The sequence below is a fragment of the Pseudoliparis swirei genome, chromosome 1 (genome assembly GCF_029220125.1).
Source record: "Pseudoliparis swirei isolate HS2019 ecotype Mariana Trench chromosome 1, NWPU_hadal_v1, whole genome shotgun sequence".
In the NCBI taxonomy this organism is placed as follows: Eukaryota; Metazoa; Chordata; class Actinopteri; order Perciformes; family Liparidae; genus Pseudoliparis; species Pseudoliparis swirei.
The window spans coordinates 6004662-6027128 of NC_079388.1; the positions used below are offsets into that span (position 1 = coordinate 6004662).

A 22467-nucleotide genomic window follows, 5' to 3' on the forward strand; every position below is an offset into this window, starting at 1 on the left:
TGCCAACAACCCCAACAAAGCCCTCGAGGCAGTGTGAATATCTCTTCATTTTGTAATAACGCAGTAATAAGATGTCGGTAAGCCGTTCAGCCGTTTAACAGTCGGTAAGCGGTTCGGTCAAGGGCTGAAAACCGTTTCACTGATCTATAATGATTTAGAAAACAACGACAGTAACATTAATAAACCCTCTATTAAAAAAGTGCCTTAAATACCATCAATACAGAGACTGAACCAACGGCACAGGGGACTCCAGAGGGCAACAAGCTTCTGTTCAGCCGGTGGTCAAGAGCCCCGCATCACTTAATTATTCACTAAAATACACTTAAATACACGTAACTCTTCTCTTTGAATACACTTAAATACATGTAACCCTTCACTTTAAATACACTTAAATACACATAACTCTTCACTTAAAATACAACGAAATATACGTAACTCTTTCCTTCAAAAACACTTAAATACACGTAATTCTTCAATTTAAATACACTTAAATACACGGAACTCTTCCTTTAAATACATGTCATTCTTCACTTTAAATACACTTAAATAAACGTAACTCTTTCTTTAAATACACTTAATTCTTCACTCTAAATACACTTAAATACATGTATCTCTTCCTTTAAATACACTTTTCACTTTAAACTGACTTACACTGGTTAAAGTTCTGTGCACTTTATCTTATATTTATATTCTTAATTCTCACACTGTGTTGATTGTCACCTTCGCATTGAAAATGCGGAAGGTAATGTTTTGATCGCCGTGTATTTATTTATTTATTTATTTGTATGCGTGTTACTCGCTTAACTCAAAAAGTATTAAACCGAATCGCATGAAATTTGGTGGGATGATTGATTATTATCCGGGGACCATTTGATTAGATTTGGGGATCGATCGGGTCAAAGGTCAAGGTCATGAAAAGGTCACAATCTTCTTTTTTACCATAGCACGGTCAATTTTCATCCAATTGCCATGCAACTAATGCCAAAATGTTCATAATCCAATGCCCAATCTAGTGATATGCGAAGGTATGCGCTCTACCGAGTGCCCGTTCTAGTTGTTAATGTTATTGTCTGTTGTCGCCATGACACATTCCTTGTATGTGAAAACATAAATGGCAATAAAAGGTTCTGATTCTGATCCGAGTAAATTAGTCGCAACCTCGTCCGACACCCTGATGCTCATCTTGGAAACGCGGCGTTGGATCAGGAATGCGTGGAGTCTTAACCGAGAGCAACGTGTGTGCACATGCGTGTGCGTGTCACCGGAACACGCCAGACGGCTGTGTGAGACGCCGCTGGACCAAATCTGCGCTGTCAAGTGAAGTGTTGCCTTCGCGGAGGAGCAGAGTTCTGTTGATACATTATGCATACCGGGCTCAGAAAGATGGAAGGACGCGTGCACTCGACTGGAGGAGGAATATACAGTATATACAAGGGGAAAAAAGAAAGTGAGGAGAAGGGCAAAGAGTTACGGGGTTGTGCAGAGGACACGGGAAGAAGGTGTGACTTGGGGAAAGAGTCATTCTTGGAAGCTGCAAGATGTGTGTGTGTGTGTGTGTGTGTGTTTCAACTGAAAAAAGGAGCGTTTGGAAGGTTCTGCCAATGTGACTCGGGCAGAAGCCTCGGTTGGGAGGAACAACGAGGGGATGAAGCTTGGAGTGGGCATCGGCGAGCTGGAGTCACGACCGACTCGAGTCTGACCAAGAGGATGACATTCCTGGAGGCCGAGGGAAGGAACGCTGCGGCCACGGAAATCCTTCCTCTCGGTCGGAGGGAACGCGCCTTACGGAATTCGTCTCTCTGGTCGATGCGGCTGAAACAATAGTGAATGAACGGTGGAATCCGAACAAATGAATCCTACGCTCCGCCCCCTGAGTATTCTATCTATAAGTCAGACTGAGAAGACCAGATGAGCTCACGGTGCTTTAAAGCTGCGGAAGGATCCGGAGCAGCGTTGACGGTCCTTTAAATCCTGTTTCCTGTCAATCTGAAGACTGCAACTCCATTATTTAGTCCCGGTCTGGTATCCAGCTACTATGCTCACCAGCTAGCTGCAGACGTTCTCTCTTTTTTTATTTCTGTGCTGTAGAGCGAGGAGAGAGGAAACCGAGAGAGAAAAAGCCGCAGGCTGTATTAAAAAAAAGAGGCAAAAACAACGAGCTGAAAGGTGCAACGCAGCCGGGCGAGGGGCGAGGTCAGGGTGACACACGGCGTCCACTTTCCCAGCGCGCGCTCTCGTCTGATCCATCGCTAATCTCAAAGGAACACGAGGAGCACCTCGAAGGAAATGAAAAAACGTCCCAAAGAAACAGCCGCGGGGCAGAAGCCACGCCCCCCCGCCTCGACCTTCGCACGCTCTTTTAACCCTCCTGTTACCTTCAAATTTACTAACATCTTTTACCCCTAATTTGACCCCAGCAATTAAAACCTAGAGAAAATTATTAGAATTTATATTGTTTCCCATGTTTAAGTGTGAGGTATGTTTGTTTGTTTGTTTGTTGACTACCTAAATCGCCCTTTAAATAAATAAAAAAGTTGATATTTCTTATATGTTTTACACAGTGAAAAACAGCCTGGGGTCAAATTGTACAGGACATTGAAAACATATCATCATGTGAATTTTATGTTTTCCCAGTTGTCCCCAATAAATTAGGAAAAGTCATGAAATATGAATCAAAAAAATTATGTCAATAATTTTTTCAGAGACGTTAAACATTGAATGGGGTCAAATTGACCCCAAAGGTAATAGAAGGGTTAAACAAATACGCTTGACTGAAATTCACCAAAGCTCCGGCGGAAGCGAGGAAGACTCGAAGACTGTGTGGCATTTGGGAAAAAAAGATGCACGCTAATAAGAGGAGGGGAAGAAGAAGAAAAAAGATGGGGAGGAGGAGGAGGGGAAGGAGCGTACAAGAATATCACAAGGCCGCCTCTCGCTTCCAAGTATTCTAAACAGAGACGGGGGAACCTCACCAGCCACGCACACACACTCCGACCGCGCACACACACTCTGACCGCAGCATCTCCAGAGGTACCGTGTCACAGGCCCTAATTACAGCGCGCTGCGGCGCCTTCTCACTGGCGCTGCCAAAAAAATCTCCAATTGCACACTCTCGCACGCCGCTCTACAGGCACGCTGTGTGTGTGTGTGTGTGGGGGCAACAATGGTACCGCACTTTTCTGCAAGTTTTCCCTCCTTTCTAGCTTCTCCATCGTGGGCCGGGCGTGTAAATTAAACCGTTAGCCCCGCCCCTCGCAGCCCCTCCGTGGTTGTTTAGGACCGATTGCTATTCTGCGTTCGCCCTGAACTGTTGGAAGCTTGTTTTAAAGTCTCCCTCTCAGCCGCCTGGGGGGGGGGGGGGGGGCACGATGACGAACGGCGCGACGGTTTCCCAGCGGCGGCCCGTGCACACGGAGGCTCGTTTGAGACGAACGCAAGAGGCACGGCGTTTGTCTTTTGCCGATAAGCGGCGTCACTTCGGCCTCTCCCTCGCCATTTCCATCACTCTTAAAAACACACACACACGCACACCAACACACACTCACACACACACACAGACACACACACAAACACACTCACACACAGACACACACACACACCAACACACTCACAAACACATACACACACACACACACACTCGGCTCTGAACTGGTTCCTTGCGTTTTTCTCCCCCCGGTACCTTTTGTATCTCCCGAGCGTCTCTCTCTCTCTCTCTCTCTCTCTCTCTCTCTCTCTCTCTCTCTCTCTCTCTCGCTCTCTCTGTGTTTTTCACACTCTCGCTCATTTGCATTCCCTGTACAAAGCACGTTTCTCTTCCCTTTCTTCAGAGAACTCTCCAAAGTGAGGGGAAAGTAGGCCATTAGGCTGCGGCACAGCTTCTCCCTCGCTCACAGTTCCCTCTTCCTCTTCCTCTCCTCCAGCACCGCTCCCGTTTCTCGGCTTTCTTTCCCCCCCCCCCCCTCCTAACTCGCCCGCGGTACCCCCCGCTTTTTCCCCCTTATTTCCCCGTTGCTGTCATCTTTATCTCGTGACATTCTCCTTTTCTGTCTTCCTGCTCTCGGGTACCACTGTGTCCTCTACCTCCGCCGTGTCTCTTTGCCTCTTCTTTCCGTTTCCTCTCATCCTTAAGCGCACACACACACTCACACACACACACACACACACACACACACACACAGACACACACACCAAATTCAAGTATTCCGGCCGCCTTCTGTTCCTTTTCATGTGTCTCTCTCCCTACGGCTCAGTTTAATGGGATTTTTTAGAGCTATTTACCGATCACTCTGGAATTTAAAAGAGTTAAATTGTGTTAATAGAAATGGCGGTGACAGAGGTATTTAAATGTAGTGCGTTCTTTTTAGACCTACTCATCTTAACAACCATGGAGGCACCCTCATTGTTTCACAGATGCACCGGTGGTCAGTCTACAGTGGTCAGTCTACGTGGGTCAACGCTGGGCGACACATGTCGGCTGCGTTGGGGATGATTCAGGATTAACGGAGTTTATTTTTGGGATTTTTCCACTCTTTTTTTGATTGAAAGAAGGCATCAATTAGACAATTGACATTGCATATGCCGATTCTTAGATGATGCTCATTTTAGTTTGACACATTCAGAGCAAGAAGTGTAAAACACAAGGATAAACAACAACAAAGAGACAGAATGAAACAAAAAAGAAAACAACGTGTAACTAGGGAGTGATCTATTCTCTATTGTTCTCTATTCATTGATTTATGAGAATAAAATCAGGTCTATGAGGTGAATTCTTCCCAATATTCCAAAAACTGTTCCAGTTGGCCGTTGACGGACGCCGTTATCTTCTCCATGTCGTAAATCTCCTTTGTAGAATAGGACTTATTTTGTGATAACCACTTCCTGGTATATATATAGGAGTATAAAAAGAGTTCAACAAAAGAGGAATGCACTGTGAAACCAGCTGACGGCCCGTGGATCTGATACCGCCTTGAATTTCCCGGACACCGGAGACCACACGTCAACACAGCGCCGGGTGTAGACGTGATGAGGTGGAATCCTATCGAGACGCAACCTGGATACGAGACACTTCAACGTGAGGTGTACAGCGTCACGTCGAGCGACTGGGAAGCAGTTTCTAGAAGGATGCTGCTGAATATTTCAGTTGTTCCAGTGCTGTGGGGACAACAACAACATGAACGCTCGCCTCCGTTGTGCTGGAGCGGCAGCGGTGAACACGCGCTGCTCTATCTGCCGGCGGCCAAACGGCAGGTAAGAAACACTCAGGCGATCCGCAGCTGGACGGTTCGGCTTCTGTTGTCGGGCAGCGGAGCGTGAAGGCCTGCTTCTGAGACGGAAGTCTCACTGGCCAGCAGCCAATGGAATGCAATCAGGGAGGGGCTAGTTTGAGGCATTTTTAAATGCCCCATTTTTTTGAGGCATCACTTCAGCGTATGCTAATGCATATGCTAATGTAAAAAGAATATAAAACCTTCCTGGTCACTGATGACGTTTAGGAAAAAGATCTTGACGCCACTTAATTTAAAATAAATGTTGACCCTTTTGGTTTTACACGAGACATCAAAACCACTCCAATTATTACAAATATATATATATATTTTTTATTATTGTTATTATTATTATCATAATTATTAATAATGTTCTTGCTCAATTAAAACATAATGTAATATTCATCATTAATATTGTGTTATTTTTTATGTTTTGCCAGCCTATTGATATTTTTTCAATTATAATTATTATAATAATTAGTTTTATTATTATTGTTATTATTATCATCATAATTATTAATAATTATAATTTTCCAGCTCAAGTAAAAACATAACATAATATTCATCATTAATATTGTGTTATGTATGTTTTTTATTGTCCCCCCCCTTCGCCTTCGTCCGTTGGTTGCCGTGGCGTCCGGGTCCCTCGGGGCTAATCTGCCCGGTGTACCAGATGCATGCGCTCATTAACCTGGTGGCACCTTCTAAGAGCCTCATTGACCGTGAACACACGGCCTCACACACACACACACACACACACACATAAACACACACACACACACACACACACAGACACGGACTTGGCCCGGTGGCACAAACTGTTGTCAGTAGCACACTGGGTGTACAGGTGCAGGGTCTTTTGGTAGAAATAGATCAGAGGAGAGAGTGAAAGGACGGAGGGAGGGGAAGACATTGAGAGAGAGAGAGAGGGGGGGGGGGGGGAGAATATGTCAGCAGGCAGATGGAGAGGAGAGCGTGTGTCACACCGTGCTCATGCAGCTTGTTTATTGTGCTTGTCCCTTTTCTTCTCTTCCCAAAAAGGAGATTCAAAGGATGCCAGAAAAGAGAGATGGGCGCTCACCTTCCCTCCCTCCCTCTACCTCCCCACCCCACCCTCCCTCACACACATCCTTCACACCTCTCTTTCTCTCCGAGGCTAAAAGCCTCCTGTTTCCATAGAAAAGAAGGACTCTTCATACAAAAAAAGGGAGAAAAGAAAACGTCTCCAGCTTTTTGAGTTTTTCTTACAAACGGCAGCTGTCTCTCTCTCTCTCTCTCTCCCACCCCCAGAGCCGTTGCCGTATCCAGATCTACCGCAAAATACCACACGGGACCCCTCCCCCCCCCCCTTCACCCGCCCACCCGGGTGTCTGAGTAGCGGGCCGTGTGGAATAAATGAGCTCATTCATGCGGCTCCATCCCCGGCCCAACGTCAACACGCCGGAGGGCGGCTTGTTTCAGGCCACGGGGGCCCGAGGTGTGCGTGCGCTTGGATCAGGACCATCGTCACCACACTGATGTTCCCGGGCTAAAACGATATTTGAAAAGTGCTGTTGTGTGGACACTCGCTGTGAGCGCTTTCGCTTTGGCAGCACGTGAAAACAGCTTCTGTTCGCCCGGCGGCGTCGGGCCGTTGGATTCTCTTGTCGCCGGACAAGTCGAGTCTGTCCCACATGAGGAGGAGGCGTTCAGAGGAACAGCCGTTTCAAACAACAACAAGAGTGAGCTGGAAGTAAGCTGATCTAAGCTTTAGTTTAACTAAATATTCGTTTAACTTTTACAGTGAATACGTGTTTTTTCTTCTTGTTGCTATTTTAATTCCTGTGATATGAAACTTGAACGCATGTTCTATAGCGCTAAAATAATTAGAGGGAGGGAAACGAATGGAGAACTATTATGACAATCAATGGTCGTTTAATTCACTTTCCGAGCGCTCGGAGATCTCATCATCAGCTGGTTCTGTTATTCAGACAATAAACGGAGCAGAATAAAAGATATTATGAAGTCATCGCTCTGCCGGCTCGGAGTTTTCATTATTTTTTCTTGCCTTAATTGAACTAAACAGTATCTGGTGGAAAGGATCAGCTAATTAATTGATAATCAAAGTCATTCTGAGCTGCAGCCATACGAGCGTGTTCACTTCACTTCCAACCAAATGGATTCGGCTGCCAGGGAATTTTAAACTTTTAGGGCCTAATTTATTTAAATAAGGGGTCCTTAAGCGTGTAGGAAGTGTGTTTGGGCCCAACGGCACCACGCCGCGGACACCGATGTGGAAATGACACGGTCAGTTCAAATAAATAACCGTGGGATGAAGAATCATTACAAATCATGGCAAATGATGTCAAGGTAAAGTTAAGATGGAAAAAGCGCAGGGCTTAACATACAAATCAATTTCACAATCAAAGAATGAACTAGAACGGCCACTCAGTAGAGCGCATACCTTCGCATATCACAAGATTGGGTATTGAATTATGAACATTTTGGCATTAGTTGCATGCCAATTGGATAGAAATTGATGGTAATCTATGGTAAGAAGAAGATTTTGACCTTTTCATGACCTTGACCTTGATCTTTGACCCGATCGATCCCAAAATCTAATCAAATGGTCCCCGGATAATAACCACTCATCCCACCAAATTTCATGCGATTCGGTTTAATACTTTTTGACTTATGCGAATAACACGCACGCATACAAATACACGGCGATCAAAACATTACCTTCCGCATTTTCAATGCAAAGGTAATTATTAGACCGCTAACGTCATGTGACGTCTCGACTTTACTAGTGTGTGTGAGCAGTCTGCTGCGAGGGCATCCTCCACAATGACTTCCTGTAAGTACACACTGAGTATGTAATATTCATATGCAGTGTGTCAGTATGCCGTTCTTCCCCGTGAGCCCACCTGCTATCGCTCCTCTACATCAACTATTTCATGACGACTTTATGGAATCAAATAAAGACCGTGAAACTACACTTCAGTAGTCCTTCTTACTCTGGGTCCTCCACTCCCACACACACAAACATAATCATGTATATCTTTGGAATTAGATACAAAAAAACGAAAGAATTTACATCCATTAAGTCCCTAAAGGATAATTTTACAATACAAAAAGTTCAGATTGTGTGTATGGAGCACCTGCATGTCTTTCCATCTGTTTTAAAATCACTGTCTGAGCTCCAATAGGCCAGCAGGAGCGAAGTACCCAGAGGATGAGACGTGTTCCCCGAGCTGCTGCTGCTGCTGGGTGTGTTTCCTACAGCTCTTTTTATTATTATTAACACAACAATGGTGCTCACATACTTGAAACCCACTCTGTGAAAAAAGGCCAAAGCACACCGGGGTGGAAAAACATATATTGCATAACAGTAAATGCCTTTGTGCAAACGGTTTTCAATCCACCGGCAAAAAGGTCACGTGATTAAATGAGTTGCTTTTAATAATAAATCGGCGCTCTAAGCATGTGCAGATGTCGCGGGAGCCTCATTTTCCGACGTCTTGAACACGCTCTCCACTCCAAAGTGGAAATGGCGAGCGTATCTCCCGCGCGAGAGGCTGACTTTAAGAATATAATTGTCACTCGCGCGTCTCCGCCGGCGGCGGTGTCTTCTCTGAGCTAATCAGCCGTTCCACAACGCCGTTCTCTGCCGTGACCTTTTTGCTTCGGTTCCTTCGTTTCGCTCGTAATTAACCGGCTGCGGCTGTTTATTTATATCCAAATACAAAATGGAGATGACACGTTGTTTACCTGTAAGATTTAAACACGCTCTGGAGGACAGCCGGGCTCGAGCCGAGCCCACTGCAGACACCTTTTACATCGTATTTTACTCAAATAGTGACCTCGATCCAAATTTGTCAAACATCATAAAACCTCACCGGTGAGAACTCGTGGCGCCATAAAAAACGAAGAGACTTAAAATAACCAGAGGGAATATCTGTGAGGACTAAAGACCAATAAAACAGCGTGTAGAGTTCAAGTGGGGCGAAGGGAACATAAAGAAACTAGAACGGGCACTCGGTAGAGCGCATACCTTCGCATATCACAAGATTGGGCATTGAATTATGAACATTTTGGCATTAGTTGCATGCCAATTGGACAAAAATGTATCGTGCTATGGTAAAAAAAAGATTTTGACCTTTCCATGACCTTGACCTTTGACCCGATTGATCCCAAAATCTAATCAAATGGTCCCCGGATAATAACCAATCATCCCACCAAATTCCATGTGATTCAAGAAGATTTGACCTGTTCATGACCTTTGACCTTGACCTTTGACCCGATCGATCCCAAAATCTAATCAACTGGTCCCCGGATAATAAACAATCATCCCACCAAATTGCATGCGATTCGGTTCAATACTTTTTGAGTTTTGCGAATAACACGCATACAAATAAATAAATAAATAAATACACGGCGATCAAAACATAACCTTCCGCATTTTCAATTCGAAGGTAACAACACCCGACGACGCTCTGTTTTCCTATAGATCCTCCGACGCCCCACATCTCACTTCAACATCACGCCCCCCCGTCTTACCTCTCATACTCCAGGTTGTCATGGTCACAGCGGGCGTCCTTGTGCTTCTCCCAGTCCTTCCCGTGGCGGCACGTGGTCAGCGACACGACGTCCTTCCCGTTGTGGATGTGGTGCAGAGCGTTCCTGGTGTCGGAGCCGATGCCCGTCAGGTAGCGCTTGCCCTTGAACATCAGCAGGTACTTCCGGCGCGGCGGCGCGGCGTTCCTCACCAGCCAGCCGCGCTCGCCGCCCTTCTGCGGGTGCTCCTTTGGGAACAGCGGGATGGACACGTCGAAGCCCGGCCGGAAGTGCTCCGCGTTGAGGCTGGCCTTCGCCAGCATGGCCTGGCCGATGTCGAAGCCCAGGTCCTCCGTGTAGTTGGGCCACGTGCCCGAGTACAGGTTGAAGATCAGGTGGTTGCGCCCGTCGTTCCACAGCGGGTAACCCCGGATGCGTTCGTCCACGTCGGGCACGAACTGCCCTGACAGCTGGTCCCGGTCCAACGTGTCGATGCCGAGCACGAACAGGCACGCCTCGCGCGGGTCCGCCGTGTAGTAGCGCGACTCGGCGATGGACGTCAGGATCTTCCGGTAGCTCTCCGACACGCGGTCGTTCTTCTCCGCCGGGTACACGTACACCCGGAAGCCCTCGCGGCCGCGGCGGCGGCACCGCGCGAAGTCGAAGCAGGTCTCCGCGCGGCAGCGGCCGCCCTTGTAGACGGCGGGCCACGACTGGCGGCGGCGGCGGGGCGACTCGGCCGCCCCGGGGTCCGTCTGGGGCTCATGCGGGTGGGCGTAGCGGGGCAGGAAGGCCCCGTCGGTCCAGTTGGGCCACGGGCGCACCGCTTCGCCCCGCTGGCGCGTCAGCAGCCGCAGCAGACGCAGCTGGACCCCCCCGGGGCCCCAGTAGAAGAAGAGCAGCCAGCAGCACGCGCACAAGCCCAGCAGACCGTACTTCTTACGCGCCTGCATGGGGGCCTGTCACTGTCTCTGTCTTTCCTCTCTGTCTCTCTGTCTCTCTCTCTCTCTCTCTCTCTCGCTCTTGTCCTCTGAGGGGGGGGGTTGTGACTTGTGACTTCTAACAAGGAGGCTCTAGCGACGGGCGATGCGTTAGCGAGGGCATCGCTGCCTCTGAGGGTGGCCCGGTGGTCCACTTTGCCATTTTTTTCTTTTCTTCCCGGGGATAAAACCGCAATCTGAGTTACTGACTCCCCTCGCTCCGGCTCCTCCCGCCCTCGCCCATCGGCTCGTCGAGCCGCCTCGCTCTCAGACGTGTGCGTTGGCCCGCGTCTGCTGATGCTGCGGCGGCGGCGGCGTGCGTTTCCTCCGCTGGCCGGCCTGGTCGGGAGTGACGATGACGAAGGAGAAGAAGAAGGGGGACGTCTCCGCTCTCTCGGGCCAACGAGCCCGCTGCCTCATGGTGCCCGGCGCGACCGCCGTCTGCGGGGCCCCTCCTGTGGGGGGGGGGGGACAAACAAGAATGCAGGATCAGTACGCAGAGTCGCTTTTGGATTGTCCGACAAGGTGTGAGCTTTCTTTCTTTCTTTCTTTCTTTTTTCCTCCGGGTCATCTGCACGCCCCAATCACATTTCACACACACATTAAATCAAACAGCAGTGGCGTCGCACCGCTGGGCAACGTTTCCCAGGCAGGGGAGGATTATAAACTGTAGCTGGAGCCCCTAAAGGAGGCCCCCCCCCCGTCCCCACGGCCACCTTCTCTCTGTCCCCGTCCCCGGCGTCCACATTACTGGGAAAATAAAGATGTGACAGGCCAGAGACTTAGGGACGAGGTATCGCCGGGCTCTTCAAGCTCCAGGTTGACCTGCAGGTGAAGTGAAGGAGAAAATAACAGCGTGTGTAGCATCTGAAATGGAGATGTTGGCAACGTGGAGCAGCTTCATGGCTCTGAAACATCCGTTGACCTTGGAGAGAGAGCGGCTGAAGGCTTCTTTTTGTTTCGTTACATCTGCAAACGTTTTTTTCTTCTTCTCAGCCTCATAGTTTTGCCAAACATCCCCCCCCCTTACCTCCCCAACATGTACAGTATACCGGTGAGTGTGTGTGTGTGTGTGTGAGCGTGGAGAACGCCTCACAGTGAAGGGCAGTGTTCGTACTGCCAGCTGCGACACAAAGGCAGCTTTCAGACTCACCTGGCCTCTCTCTCTCTCTCTCTCTCTCTCTCATTCATATTCTCTGATGCACCGCCTCCTCGTGCTCGCAATAAAACAAACAGCACACTGGCGATGTGGGCAAACAATGCATCCACCGATGTACCCACCTCGAAAGGGTCGAAGAAATCCGAAAAAAAAAATGGAAAAAAAAAAACACACATCTAAGCGTTGAGTTTAGACGTAGTGGGTGAGGCAAATGTTTTCATTTTGAGAGCAATTTTCTTTGTTTTTTGCAGGAAAAAATTCTCGTTTTGGCAAAACTCACAATTAATTTACTTCCAGAAGAGAAATTTGCTCTCAAAACCTTTTGTTGTTGTTGTTTGTGTCATAAAGACACAAATCTACCTTCATACCAGTTGACTTCTTGACCTACGTACACACCGGCCATCCCTGACTGCTGTGTTTTTTCGCCCTAAAACCGATACGCCGTATTCCCGAGAGGTGAGAACGCCTCTCGGCGACTTCCCGTCGTGCATGCTCTCCGTGTGCGGCCCCCGGTACTCCAGACTCCGAGTCCTTCCTGTGCCATGAATGCCTCTCAGCCGGTGGCCCGAAACCGCGCCAACATAATTCAGGTCAGCTCCTCTACGCGCTGGAGATGCTCGTGGATGTTTTTCTTGGCACCATCGCCCGTTCTACATTTTCTTGAGCGGCATGCGGTCCAAGTCGGGGCGTAATAGACACTTGGGATCTTATTCCATACTCCTCGTTAATAATTCACGCGCTCCTTTGGTTAAGGCATTGATTTTCTTTTCTATATTTTGTTTCTTCCCCCGTGTCTTGTGTCGCCTCTCCGCCCGGCGCACGCAGTTACACCTCGATCTCATCTCGGGATCCAGAGATGGGCGCCAGCTCCGTCACCATGATTTGTGGTTTGCTGGGGAGAATTGATGATGACGATGGCAAGGGGGTGTAATAGAAACGTGACGGAGGGTATCATTATCACGATGGGCGTGAAGAATTTATTCCCTTAATTTATATAATCTAATGCCTCTGAGCGCCGTCGCTTTTGTTCATCCGCCTGCAGTCGTCGGCAAAAAAAGTGGACATTGATTTAAGTGCAGTGAGTTTCTATTTACACTTATGAACTATCATTTCACAAGAAGACACGATCATATGTTGTTTTTTAAAAAACCTTGACTCCCCGCATTATATTTAACGTATCACACCAGCAGCTCAAGTGAACATTGATTCTACGGGGCACGCCAGGTCTCGAGGAAGATATGCAGATAATAAGTGAGTGGGTACATAATCATTGCCGATGATATGACTGGATATATGCATGAAGCTGCTCATTTGTAGATTATTTCCTCATAGAACTGCCCGACCTGTGAGGAACAAGCGGGTACATTCATCACGCTAACCGTCCTACCGGCCGCACACACACACACACACACACACACTGCGCAGTGGCAGTTTGTGGCCGTGAACAAGGAGCCACGATGATGAATGTAAGGTAGTGTAACTCCGTGGGGCCATGCCTAGGGTTGGTTGGGTACCGAAAACCGGTGCCGATATGGTGACTCCGCCCGGTCAGCAGGTTACGATCGCCTATCATTTCACTGTGAAAGCGGAGGCGTGCACCGTGTCTGACTGCGTGAGCCCTGTGGAGCACACGCCGCGATGGGGAGACGGTTGCCCTAAAAACGTGGAGACCGATGATGACAAGAGCAGCCTGAACTCAGATTAGCACCGTAACGTTGATTGCAAGTCTTGCATTCATAAAAATAGGCCAACAAATACAGAATTAACCATTCCAACCATGTTTAAGCTAGTGCTAGCTATGAGCTACAAGCTAGTGCTAGCTACGAGCTAAACGCTAGCGCGAGCTACGAGCTACAAGCTAGTGCTAGCTACGAGCTAAACGCTAGCGCGAGCTACGAGCTAGCGCGAGCGACGAGCGCGACAGTCTGATGTCCGTTTTCTTTCAGTGCTCCATGAGAACGGCTTTTACAGGGAATATGGCCGAAGAGGTTTTTAATGTTGCCTTTACTTTTTTAAGTATCGGTTCAGGCACCGGTATCGTTTTAAAAGTACCGGTTTAGCACCGGTATCGGGAAGAAAATAAAAATGATACACATCCCTAGCCATGCCCAGACTCGACAACATCCACACACACACACACACACGTACTGGAGGCACACACACAGCTAAGTGGCGCGAGAAGTCCTTCTTTCACGGATCAATGGCGGATCATTACGGTTGGGTGACTGTAGCACTGGGGGGCACAAGGTGAGGACAGAGTTCGAGGAAAGGTGAGGCCGGCATTCAGAGCGCCCACATCTTTTTTTTCGATTCCTACACTCCATCGTTCCTTCCTTCCAGTTTCTCCTCTCACCTCCTCTTCCTCTCTCTTCCTCTCTCAATAACACTTTCTCTCTTTCTTTCCTGTTTTCAATTCCTCCCGCTTCATCCTCAAAAGAGGCGTCTGGTGGGAGGAGGGCCCGGCGTGCACTTCATCACGGAGCGCGAGGAACACACTCGGCGGGGCCGACCGCTCTCTTCATCGCGCTTCGGCCTCAAAGGAAACCAGCGCGGAGGATCACTGAGAGAGGAATTGTGTCAACACTGCAGAAAAAGAAAAGAAGAAAAATAAATTAATAATGCATGCGGCATTAAAAAGCGGCAGGTGGATCACGTACCGAAGAAGAAGTAACCTTTTGGAGTCGCTCACCGTTCCTCCATAAGAATGTTTGGATGAACCCGCTGAGCACGCTCGCGTTTACAGATTAATCGGAAAGAATTTAACGAAATTCAAATCTCGTTTTTTTTATACCGTCTGAGGTTGTTAGCGTCTGCGTGCCCACTTCCTGTTGAGGACACGCTGGGTCAGCACTTAAAGGTGCAGGAAAGAAAGTCGAGGGGAATAAAAGATGGGCGAAGGAAGGAGAGAATGACGAGGGGGGGGGGGGTAATGATCCATATGTATTCTTTTATATATATATATATATACAGGACTGTCTCAGAAAATTAGAATATTGTGATAAAATTCTTTATTTTCTGTAATGCAATAAAAAAAACAAAAATGTCATGCATTCTGGATTCATTACAAATCAACTGAAATATTGCAAGCCTTTTATTCTTTTAATATTGCTGATTATGGCTTACAGCTTAAGAAAACTCAAATATCCTATCTCTAAATATTAGAATATCATGAAAAAGTATACTAGTAGGGTATTAAACAAATCACTTGAATCGTCTAATTAACTCGAAACATCTGGAAACACATTTTCAAATGTTTGATTTTGTTTTGCTGTTATAAATCTTTTTTTTTTACTTGGTCTGAGGAAATATTCAAATTTTATGAGATAGGATTTTAGAGTTTTCTTAAGCTGTAAGCCATAATCAGCAATATTAAAAGAATAAAAGGCTTGCAATATTTCAGTTGATTTGTAATGAATCCAGAATGCATGACATTTTTGTTTTTTTAATTGCATTACAGAAAATAAAGAACTTTATCACAATATTCTAATTTTCTGAGACAGTCCTGTATATATATATTAAATACTGTATTGATAATGCACAATATGGTATACAGTGATCAAATAACAAGTTGTTTTCATTTTGTGTGTGTATGTTTCATTCAGATAACAGTTGTGAAGCGGAAATCAGGATAAATTAATAACTAAAAATAACAAATTGTAGTAATAATGAATAATGACACACCCACCCACAGATCCACCCCACCCATGGCCTTTATATTCGTTCACAGTTTGCGTCGTACAATACAACAAATTGTAAAACTAAAGTTAAGTATTTAGGTTCAAATTAAAATATGTTTCTCATTCAGTCGGCAACACTGGCAGATTAAAAAGATATGAAATCAAAGGTTGCCATTTCGATATTCCATGGATGACAGCCGGACCACTCCCTTTACTTGACGGCCATCGATCTCTTCGCCCCCTCAGAGGGCCAGAAGGGGCTTCCCTCAACCTTTACTCCACGAGAACTACACCATAAACTCAGAACCAAATCCAAATGTGTCGCCCCACCTGTCTCCCCCGTTCAAAGAGTGTGTGCACGGCGGTGGTTACTGCAGGCGTTGGCAGGAAATGAAAACGGAGGCGCTCTGAAATGGGTTTCACCGATGACGGGCGGAGGGGGGGGGGATATGCGTTTGTCAATCTGTGTTCTTCCACAAAAATTGGATGTATTTTACTATTTTTCTTTCAGGGACAGACTGGCTTTTTTTTCTCTTCTCAATTCTCAAAGCCGAGCCCGAGCTATACTTATACACACACACACACACACACACACACACGGGCGCTCACATCTGGCGTGTGTGTTCTTTGCTTGCCCCTAAAGCTGGCAACAATATTAGTTCAGCAAAATAAAGTGTTCTGGACAAAACACACATCTTGTGGTGGGGTGGAGCTAAAATAAAAAATGGAAGAAGAAGAAAAAAAACCAGACTCTGTCATTACGGGAGCCGAGGGACGTGACCAGGAGACGGCCACACTGCAGTCTCCGTGTTGTTGCTCGTGGTTACACATCTTTTTGGAGTCAAGTGCAGTTTAATACGACGGTTCCCTGAGTCCAGCAGCAACGGGCCGCTACCAGAGGAGCAACGGTGTGCTACACTCACAATGGTGTCGATGGATAAATAGTATGAGGACATGGGGGGGCATGAAAACCTGAAGGATGATCAGTTTTAAACAGCTATACATCACAACAGCGTCAGAAGTACATGAGGGCAAAGGGCAAAACTGCCCCTAAGAAATATAATCGTGTCCCTGATATCACTAAGAGGGGCAACAAATGCCCCCTTAATATCCTCTTAGAATTATGATCATTAAATAGCGTTCTGTTTCTGTTCTTTGTCGTCTGTATTGCCTGTACTGTACACACACAAAATCAATAAATATAATTTTTAATTATAAAAAACAAAGAAATAAGTCATAATTTTTTAAAAAGTATTAACAAGATACAACCACAAAGAAATACAATGAAATATGATTGTCTGATTTATCTTTTCTGTTGGTTTTTTTTGTTCAAAAAATCTAAGATTGCACTTTGAATCTGCCTAAAAGTCTTATTATTGCCATTTGTATGACAATTGCTCATACACTGTAAGTCTAAATAATTATATTTATTTATTTATTTATAAATATATATTTATTTATTTATAAAGGTTTAATGTTATTTCAAAAGGTTAAACATTTCCTCCAATTTCTCCCCTGGATTTCAGTCAAATAATCTATAAATGCATCACAAGGGAGAAGCAGATATCAGGAAAGCATGAACCTAACTCCTCATGACCCCTCAGATTGGGAACCCCTGTGTCCTTGTGTTGGGTACCATCGTAGCGAGGCGGCCTTCCTCTCTCTCTGTGACCTGAGCAGGAGTCACTGAGGTGTGAAGTGTGTCTGTGGTCGTCTCCGTCTGAGGCAACCAGGGAACTAAATCCTGCTGTGGTTCAGATAAAAAGAGTCCGTCTCCCCGGACCGACCCGCATTAAAGGCTTACAACTGGGAACCGGTCCAGGTTCTATTTTCCGTCCTCACCTCCTAGTTGCCCTTTGAATCATCCGAGGGCCGCTGTGCATTCCCCCACGCCACATTGTGCGCATGGGAGCGGACACGTGTGCTGAGGAAATAGATGTTCACTGGATGAAAAAAACTAACAAAAAACACAATATTTCCTTCCTTCCATCGGATCGACTCCCTCGGAAACCGTAATGGCCAGAAGATTTGTTTTTTTTACTGGTCCCATTTACATAATGTGGTTTACAGCACGTTCTCCTTCCACAATAAAATAGTTGTTCTGGGTGGGGGGGTTGGGCCTCGGGGGGACTCTGGCGCGGTTAATAAGATGTTTACCTCAAGCAGCACGCCCCGCGACGCGACCAGCCTCCCGACCGCGCTCACATTCCAGCAGAAACCCGGCGTAATTACAAGCCGGGTTGATTAATTATGTCCCCCCCCCCCCCCCAACCACCCCACCACCACCATACGCTTCACTCGAGCGCCACAAGTACTAATTAGCAGAAAGAAACAGGATGGGTAAGGAGCGGTTATCAAGTTATACATTTTTTTTTTTAAAGCTCAGGGCTCAGAATTTGGCATAGCTGTTTGTGTGTGTGTGTGTGTGTGTGTGTGTGTGTGTGTGTGCGGGGACATGGGAAAGCGGGACATGGGATGGGGGGCACGGGGGGGCCGTGTCACATCGGTCAGAGGGCCGAGATCGCAGCTAATGGGCAACACCGGCACACGGCGCCGAGCTAAAGACAGTGGAGACGCCCACGCTGAGGTCACCGATACGGCAAGTGCACACAGCTCCTCATACGCTCCGGGTCCCCGCGAGGGCACCTAAGAAAACACACACACACACACACCTGCAACTCATCTTATCTCTGCAGCTCCGGGCTGGAGGCCTCCCTTTTCGCTGGACTCGGATCAGATCGACATAAAAGGCAATCTGACCTTGGCAACACGGGGATGATATACGAACTGACCCCGAGATGAGGAAGAAGGGGGGGGGGGGGGGGGCAATTATTAGACGGGCCCTGACATCTGAGGTTGAAGCTTTTGGAGTGATCTTGTTCAGTCACAACACGGGTATACAGTACAAAGAACATTTTTTAAAAGTGCATGTGAACACTTTGCACCCGTCGGGGTTGATCGCGGTTTAAAAGGTCGAGCCTGAGAACTCGCAGCCCCCTCTAATGACCGCCTTGATTATGTAAATGCTCCACCACATCTGGAATATGAATATCTCTCCGTCTTGGCCGATGCTTCGGCGAGACGGGATTTGTGTTCCCCTTTATCCCCGGGGAGGTTATTAAAGAGAGCAGCGTGAATGCAGAATCCCATGAAGACGAAGGACGAGAGAGTTGTGATTAATCGCTGCCGTGAACTCCTGCAGCCTCGTGTTGTTTCTTTGGGGTATTCACGAATACGAGGAGCACTTAGCAGCCAGTGAAAGGAGGGAATTGCTCATATTTATTGAATTCCCCTTTTTTTTTTTAAGCGCATCCAAGACACACACAGAAGATAGAGCTGCTTAGTGTTGTGTTCACTGTCTGCATCTGTGTGCTACATGTGTGTGTAGACGGATACAGATTAAGGCTTAAATACAATAAGAGTATTTTCGTGATTCTGATGTTCTAGCCCAACCCTGCACTAAAAAACTGTAGGACACACACACACACACACACATACAACCACCACCACAGTTAAAGTGAGTGGACGTGAGGTTTATTTTGGAGCCCCAAATTGACGCGCAATTATCTAAAGCAGCAGCAATATCATGGCAGGTAACCATTGAGGTCCGTGAGGTCCGTGAATGCATCGGGCACACAGTGACACAGCGCGGACGCCTCTCTATCCAGGGTCCCCCCCCCCACACACACACACACACACAACCCTCACCTCTAGTCAGCCTACCTGTTACCGGGACCCGTTGCAGGTGGTGGCCGTGGGTTCACCCGGTTCTGAGGCGGCCGGGTTCGGACTCCACGCGAAGCGGAGGAAACAATCCGAACTGTTGAGCTCTGTCCCGCTCCGGCCGGCTCAACACAAACACACACCAACTTCTCCCTTCCTTCGCGGTGCTGCCTCCTTCCTCCCTCTGCTCTCGATCCGCGATGCCTCCTCCTCCTCTTCCTCCTCCTGCTCCTCCTCTTCCTCCTCCGCCTCCTTATCCTCCGATTAAGTTGCGGGGCTAAAGGGAAGAGCGTGAACGCAACGCAGCGTCCGGGCGCGTCCACACGAATGAACTAGCGAGGCGGAGTCTCTCTCTCTCTCTCTCTCGCGCTCTCGCTCTCTCTCTCTCTCTCGCTCTCTCTCTGTCTGTCTGTCTCTCTCTCTCTCTGTCTCTCTCTCTCTCTCGCGCGCGTTCAGAGCTCCGCTGAGCGCATCATCATCATCATCATCATCATCATCACCCCAGCCGTCACCATGGGCTACAGACCTGCGGCGTGGTGGTAGTAATTCATGGTGGTAGTAATTCATGCTGAATTAAAGAGTTCCCCTGTTGCACCAACAACAGACCGTCTGCCATGAGGGGGGGGGGGGGGGGGGGCAACACCTGTGATGCTCAATGTCTGGGCAGCGGCACAAAGGTGCGTGCGCCGACGAGACAACAACAAGAGCGGACCGGAGTGCGTGTGGCACTTCATGGACGCACGCTTTCTTTTTTTCATTCCCCATTCGCCCCCTCGTGTCTTGAGCGCGTGTCGTGGTCTCGTCGCGATGCCTCCGGACAATGAGCGAGGTGTGGGGAACCTCTGGAACTCTGAACGCGGCTGTTACATCCCCGGTCCCAGCAGACAGCACATCGGTCCATCCCACAAAGAACACAGCACAACACAGACAGAAAAAATCACCTACTGTACGATCCCCGCGGCGCTCCGACTTCTCCCCCGGCGGAGAGCTTCGCGTTTACCGGGTGGCGAACCGGCCTCGTCCCCTCGCTGGTGGTTTTCCTTTTCACCCCACGGCCGGGCATTGGCGGCGGCAGATCAGCGTGCGTGCGCAGACCTCCCCGTCGGGGTATGAATGATGAATGTGCGCCTTAAATTGTCCATTTTTCTATAAGCACAACAGTCTACACACGACACGCCTCCCCCGGGCGGCAGCGATTGGCGCAGAGGCTCCTCGACGTCTTCGTCCCGCGCCGTGAAACGCACACACACACACACGCGCGCGCGCACATCTGGATGCGACTACCTCCGCACAACTGGAGCGCTTTTGGGGATAAAGGCCAAATTACGCACGGGCACTGAACCGACATGGGGAGGGGGCGTGACATGTCTTATTATCCCGTCACCTCTGCGGAAACTATGGTTGCACATGCATCGGCGTAAACACCACCATGATGAGGGCGAAGAGGATGATTGATGATGATGATGATGAAGGTGGTGGTTGTTGTGTCTATGAGGGATACGCACATAAATGCTCAGACTTAATATATTGCGCTGATATAATGAGTGTTTTTCCTAATGTCATGTGACATGTGCACGTTTAAAGGGGCACGACACCACCACTGCATGTATGAGAGTCGAGCGCCGCCTTGTGCCCGGATGATGTCATCGCTCCACCGGACCGAGTCGCGTGCGCAGACAGGCAGGGAGACGTCGGGGCGAGGCGGCGGGGCTGTAACCAGCCGTGCAGAGGCTCTCTGAGGGGTTCAGGGGCGGCTGTCACAGTAGGAATGCGGGGATTCCGCCACATGGTTACATGCAAAGGGAAAAGGATAACAAAAAGTGCACCAAGAATCAAAATGCCATGAGTCTAAAAAGTATTTATTAGTAAATAATAATAATAATAATAATAATATTCAAATGATTTCATGAAACTGCTCGGATGATTCATAATGGGACAACTGGACGTGTGGTTGGAAGTTAGGGCTTTCCTTTATATATATCGTTATATTATTTGTCTTTGAACTATGAGGATTCAAAAACATGGCACAAACGCTAAAATTACTTATGGGTGACAATGTTATTAAAGTCCTATTTCCTGTATATGGTTCGATACCATGGATGGGTGATTGTAAAACCTTAAAGGCTTCAAAATGCGTCAAAAGAAGTTGAATTAATAATAATAGTGATAACAATAACAATGTAATATTGCATTCGACACAGCTCGATCAAGAAGGAAAGATCTATTCCTGTTCTCCTGTTATATATATTTAGAATTTTATTTCATTTATTATATAATAAATATAATAAATAAATAAAAATAAATATTTATATATAAAGTTGCCGTGGTCAAGAATTAACCCTCAAGTTCAATCAGGTCAATGTGGATAAATCATTAAATTTGAATTATGCGTGATTTTAACACGTATAAGGACCGTTACAAACTATTGCTAGTTCCCACTGAGCAGATACAAGGAAGCATCTTTACTCATTAGTGGGTCAACACTTTTTTCTTCATTGGCCACCAGTGTGTTTATAGTGTACAACAGGGCTATTCAACTTCAGTAGCAAGTGGGCCGAATAAGAAAATCACGGGGGGTGTGAGGGCCGCACAGAATATTGATCAAATAATGGCTAAAAATGAAAAACAGTAATGTATATTTCCACAGGTAAACAGTCACACACGAAAATGCGTCGGTATTGTATGGCAAAAGTGTTGCGAACAAGCATCACTATAAACATGTTTCAAAGTGTAAATATCCGCTCAAGGTAACCAGTTGTTTCAGATCCCTTCGACCAAACTGTTCCCATGAAAACATAAGAAATGTGACTTCATGGATCAAAATATAAATTACTTGGGCTGAAACTAAGATCTGGTGGCGCAGTGCACAGACTGCATGTCTTTGAGTGCAGACTCCTTTTGCGTCAAAGAGATCGAAACCAAGTCGGGCGATCTTTTTATTTTTATTTTTTCTAAAATGTATTTCTTCATCCGTGGCTGTGATGCGCTGCTCACTTATACAATCGTAATCACCGAAATGGATATGAAGGGTGGCTTGAAGATCTCCAGCAATATGTTTGTGAATGTGCGACGAATCTGGTGCGCGAGACAGAGCCCCGCTGCAGATGTGAAGAGAACACAACGCACGC

General features: G+C 47.3%; 1 protein-coding gene across 3 annotated transcripts in view; it reads right to left on the reverse strand.

The window, feature by feature from the left end:
- Positions 1 to 20623, reverse strand: part of LOC130197680 (exostosin-1c-like) — a 79002-nt gene extending 58379 nt beyond the window's left edge. Inside the window, exons 1-2 of one of the 3 annotated variants that reach the window (XM_056420529.1) lie at positions 20285 to 20623; positions 9804 to 11235 (exon numbers count right to left, since the gene is read on the reverse strand). In XM_056420529.1, the coding sequence (XP_056276504.1) occupies positions 9804 to 10753 (950 nt within the window). In that variant the 5' untranslated portion in view covers positions 10754 to 11235; positions 20285 to 20623. Of the gene's footprint in view, positions 1 to 9803; positions 11236 to 19324; positions 19659 to 20280 lie in introns of those variants that run through there. The other 2 variants (XM_056420694.1, XM_056420613.1) reach the window with 2 other exon arrangements.
- Positions 20624 to 22467: the final 1844 nt, after the last annotated feature.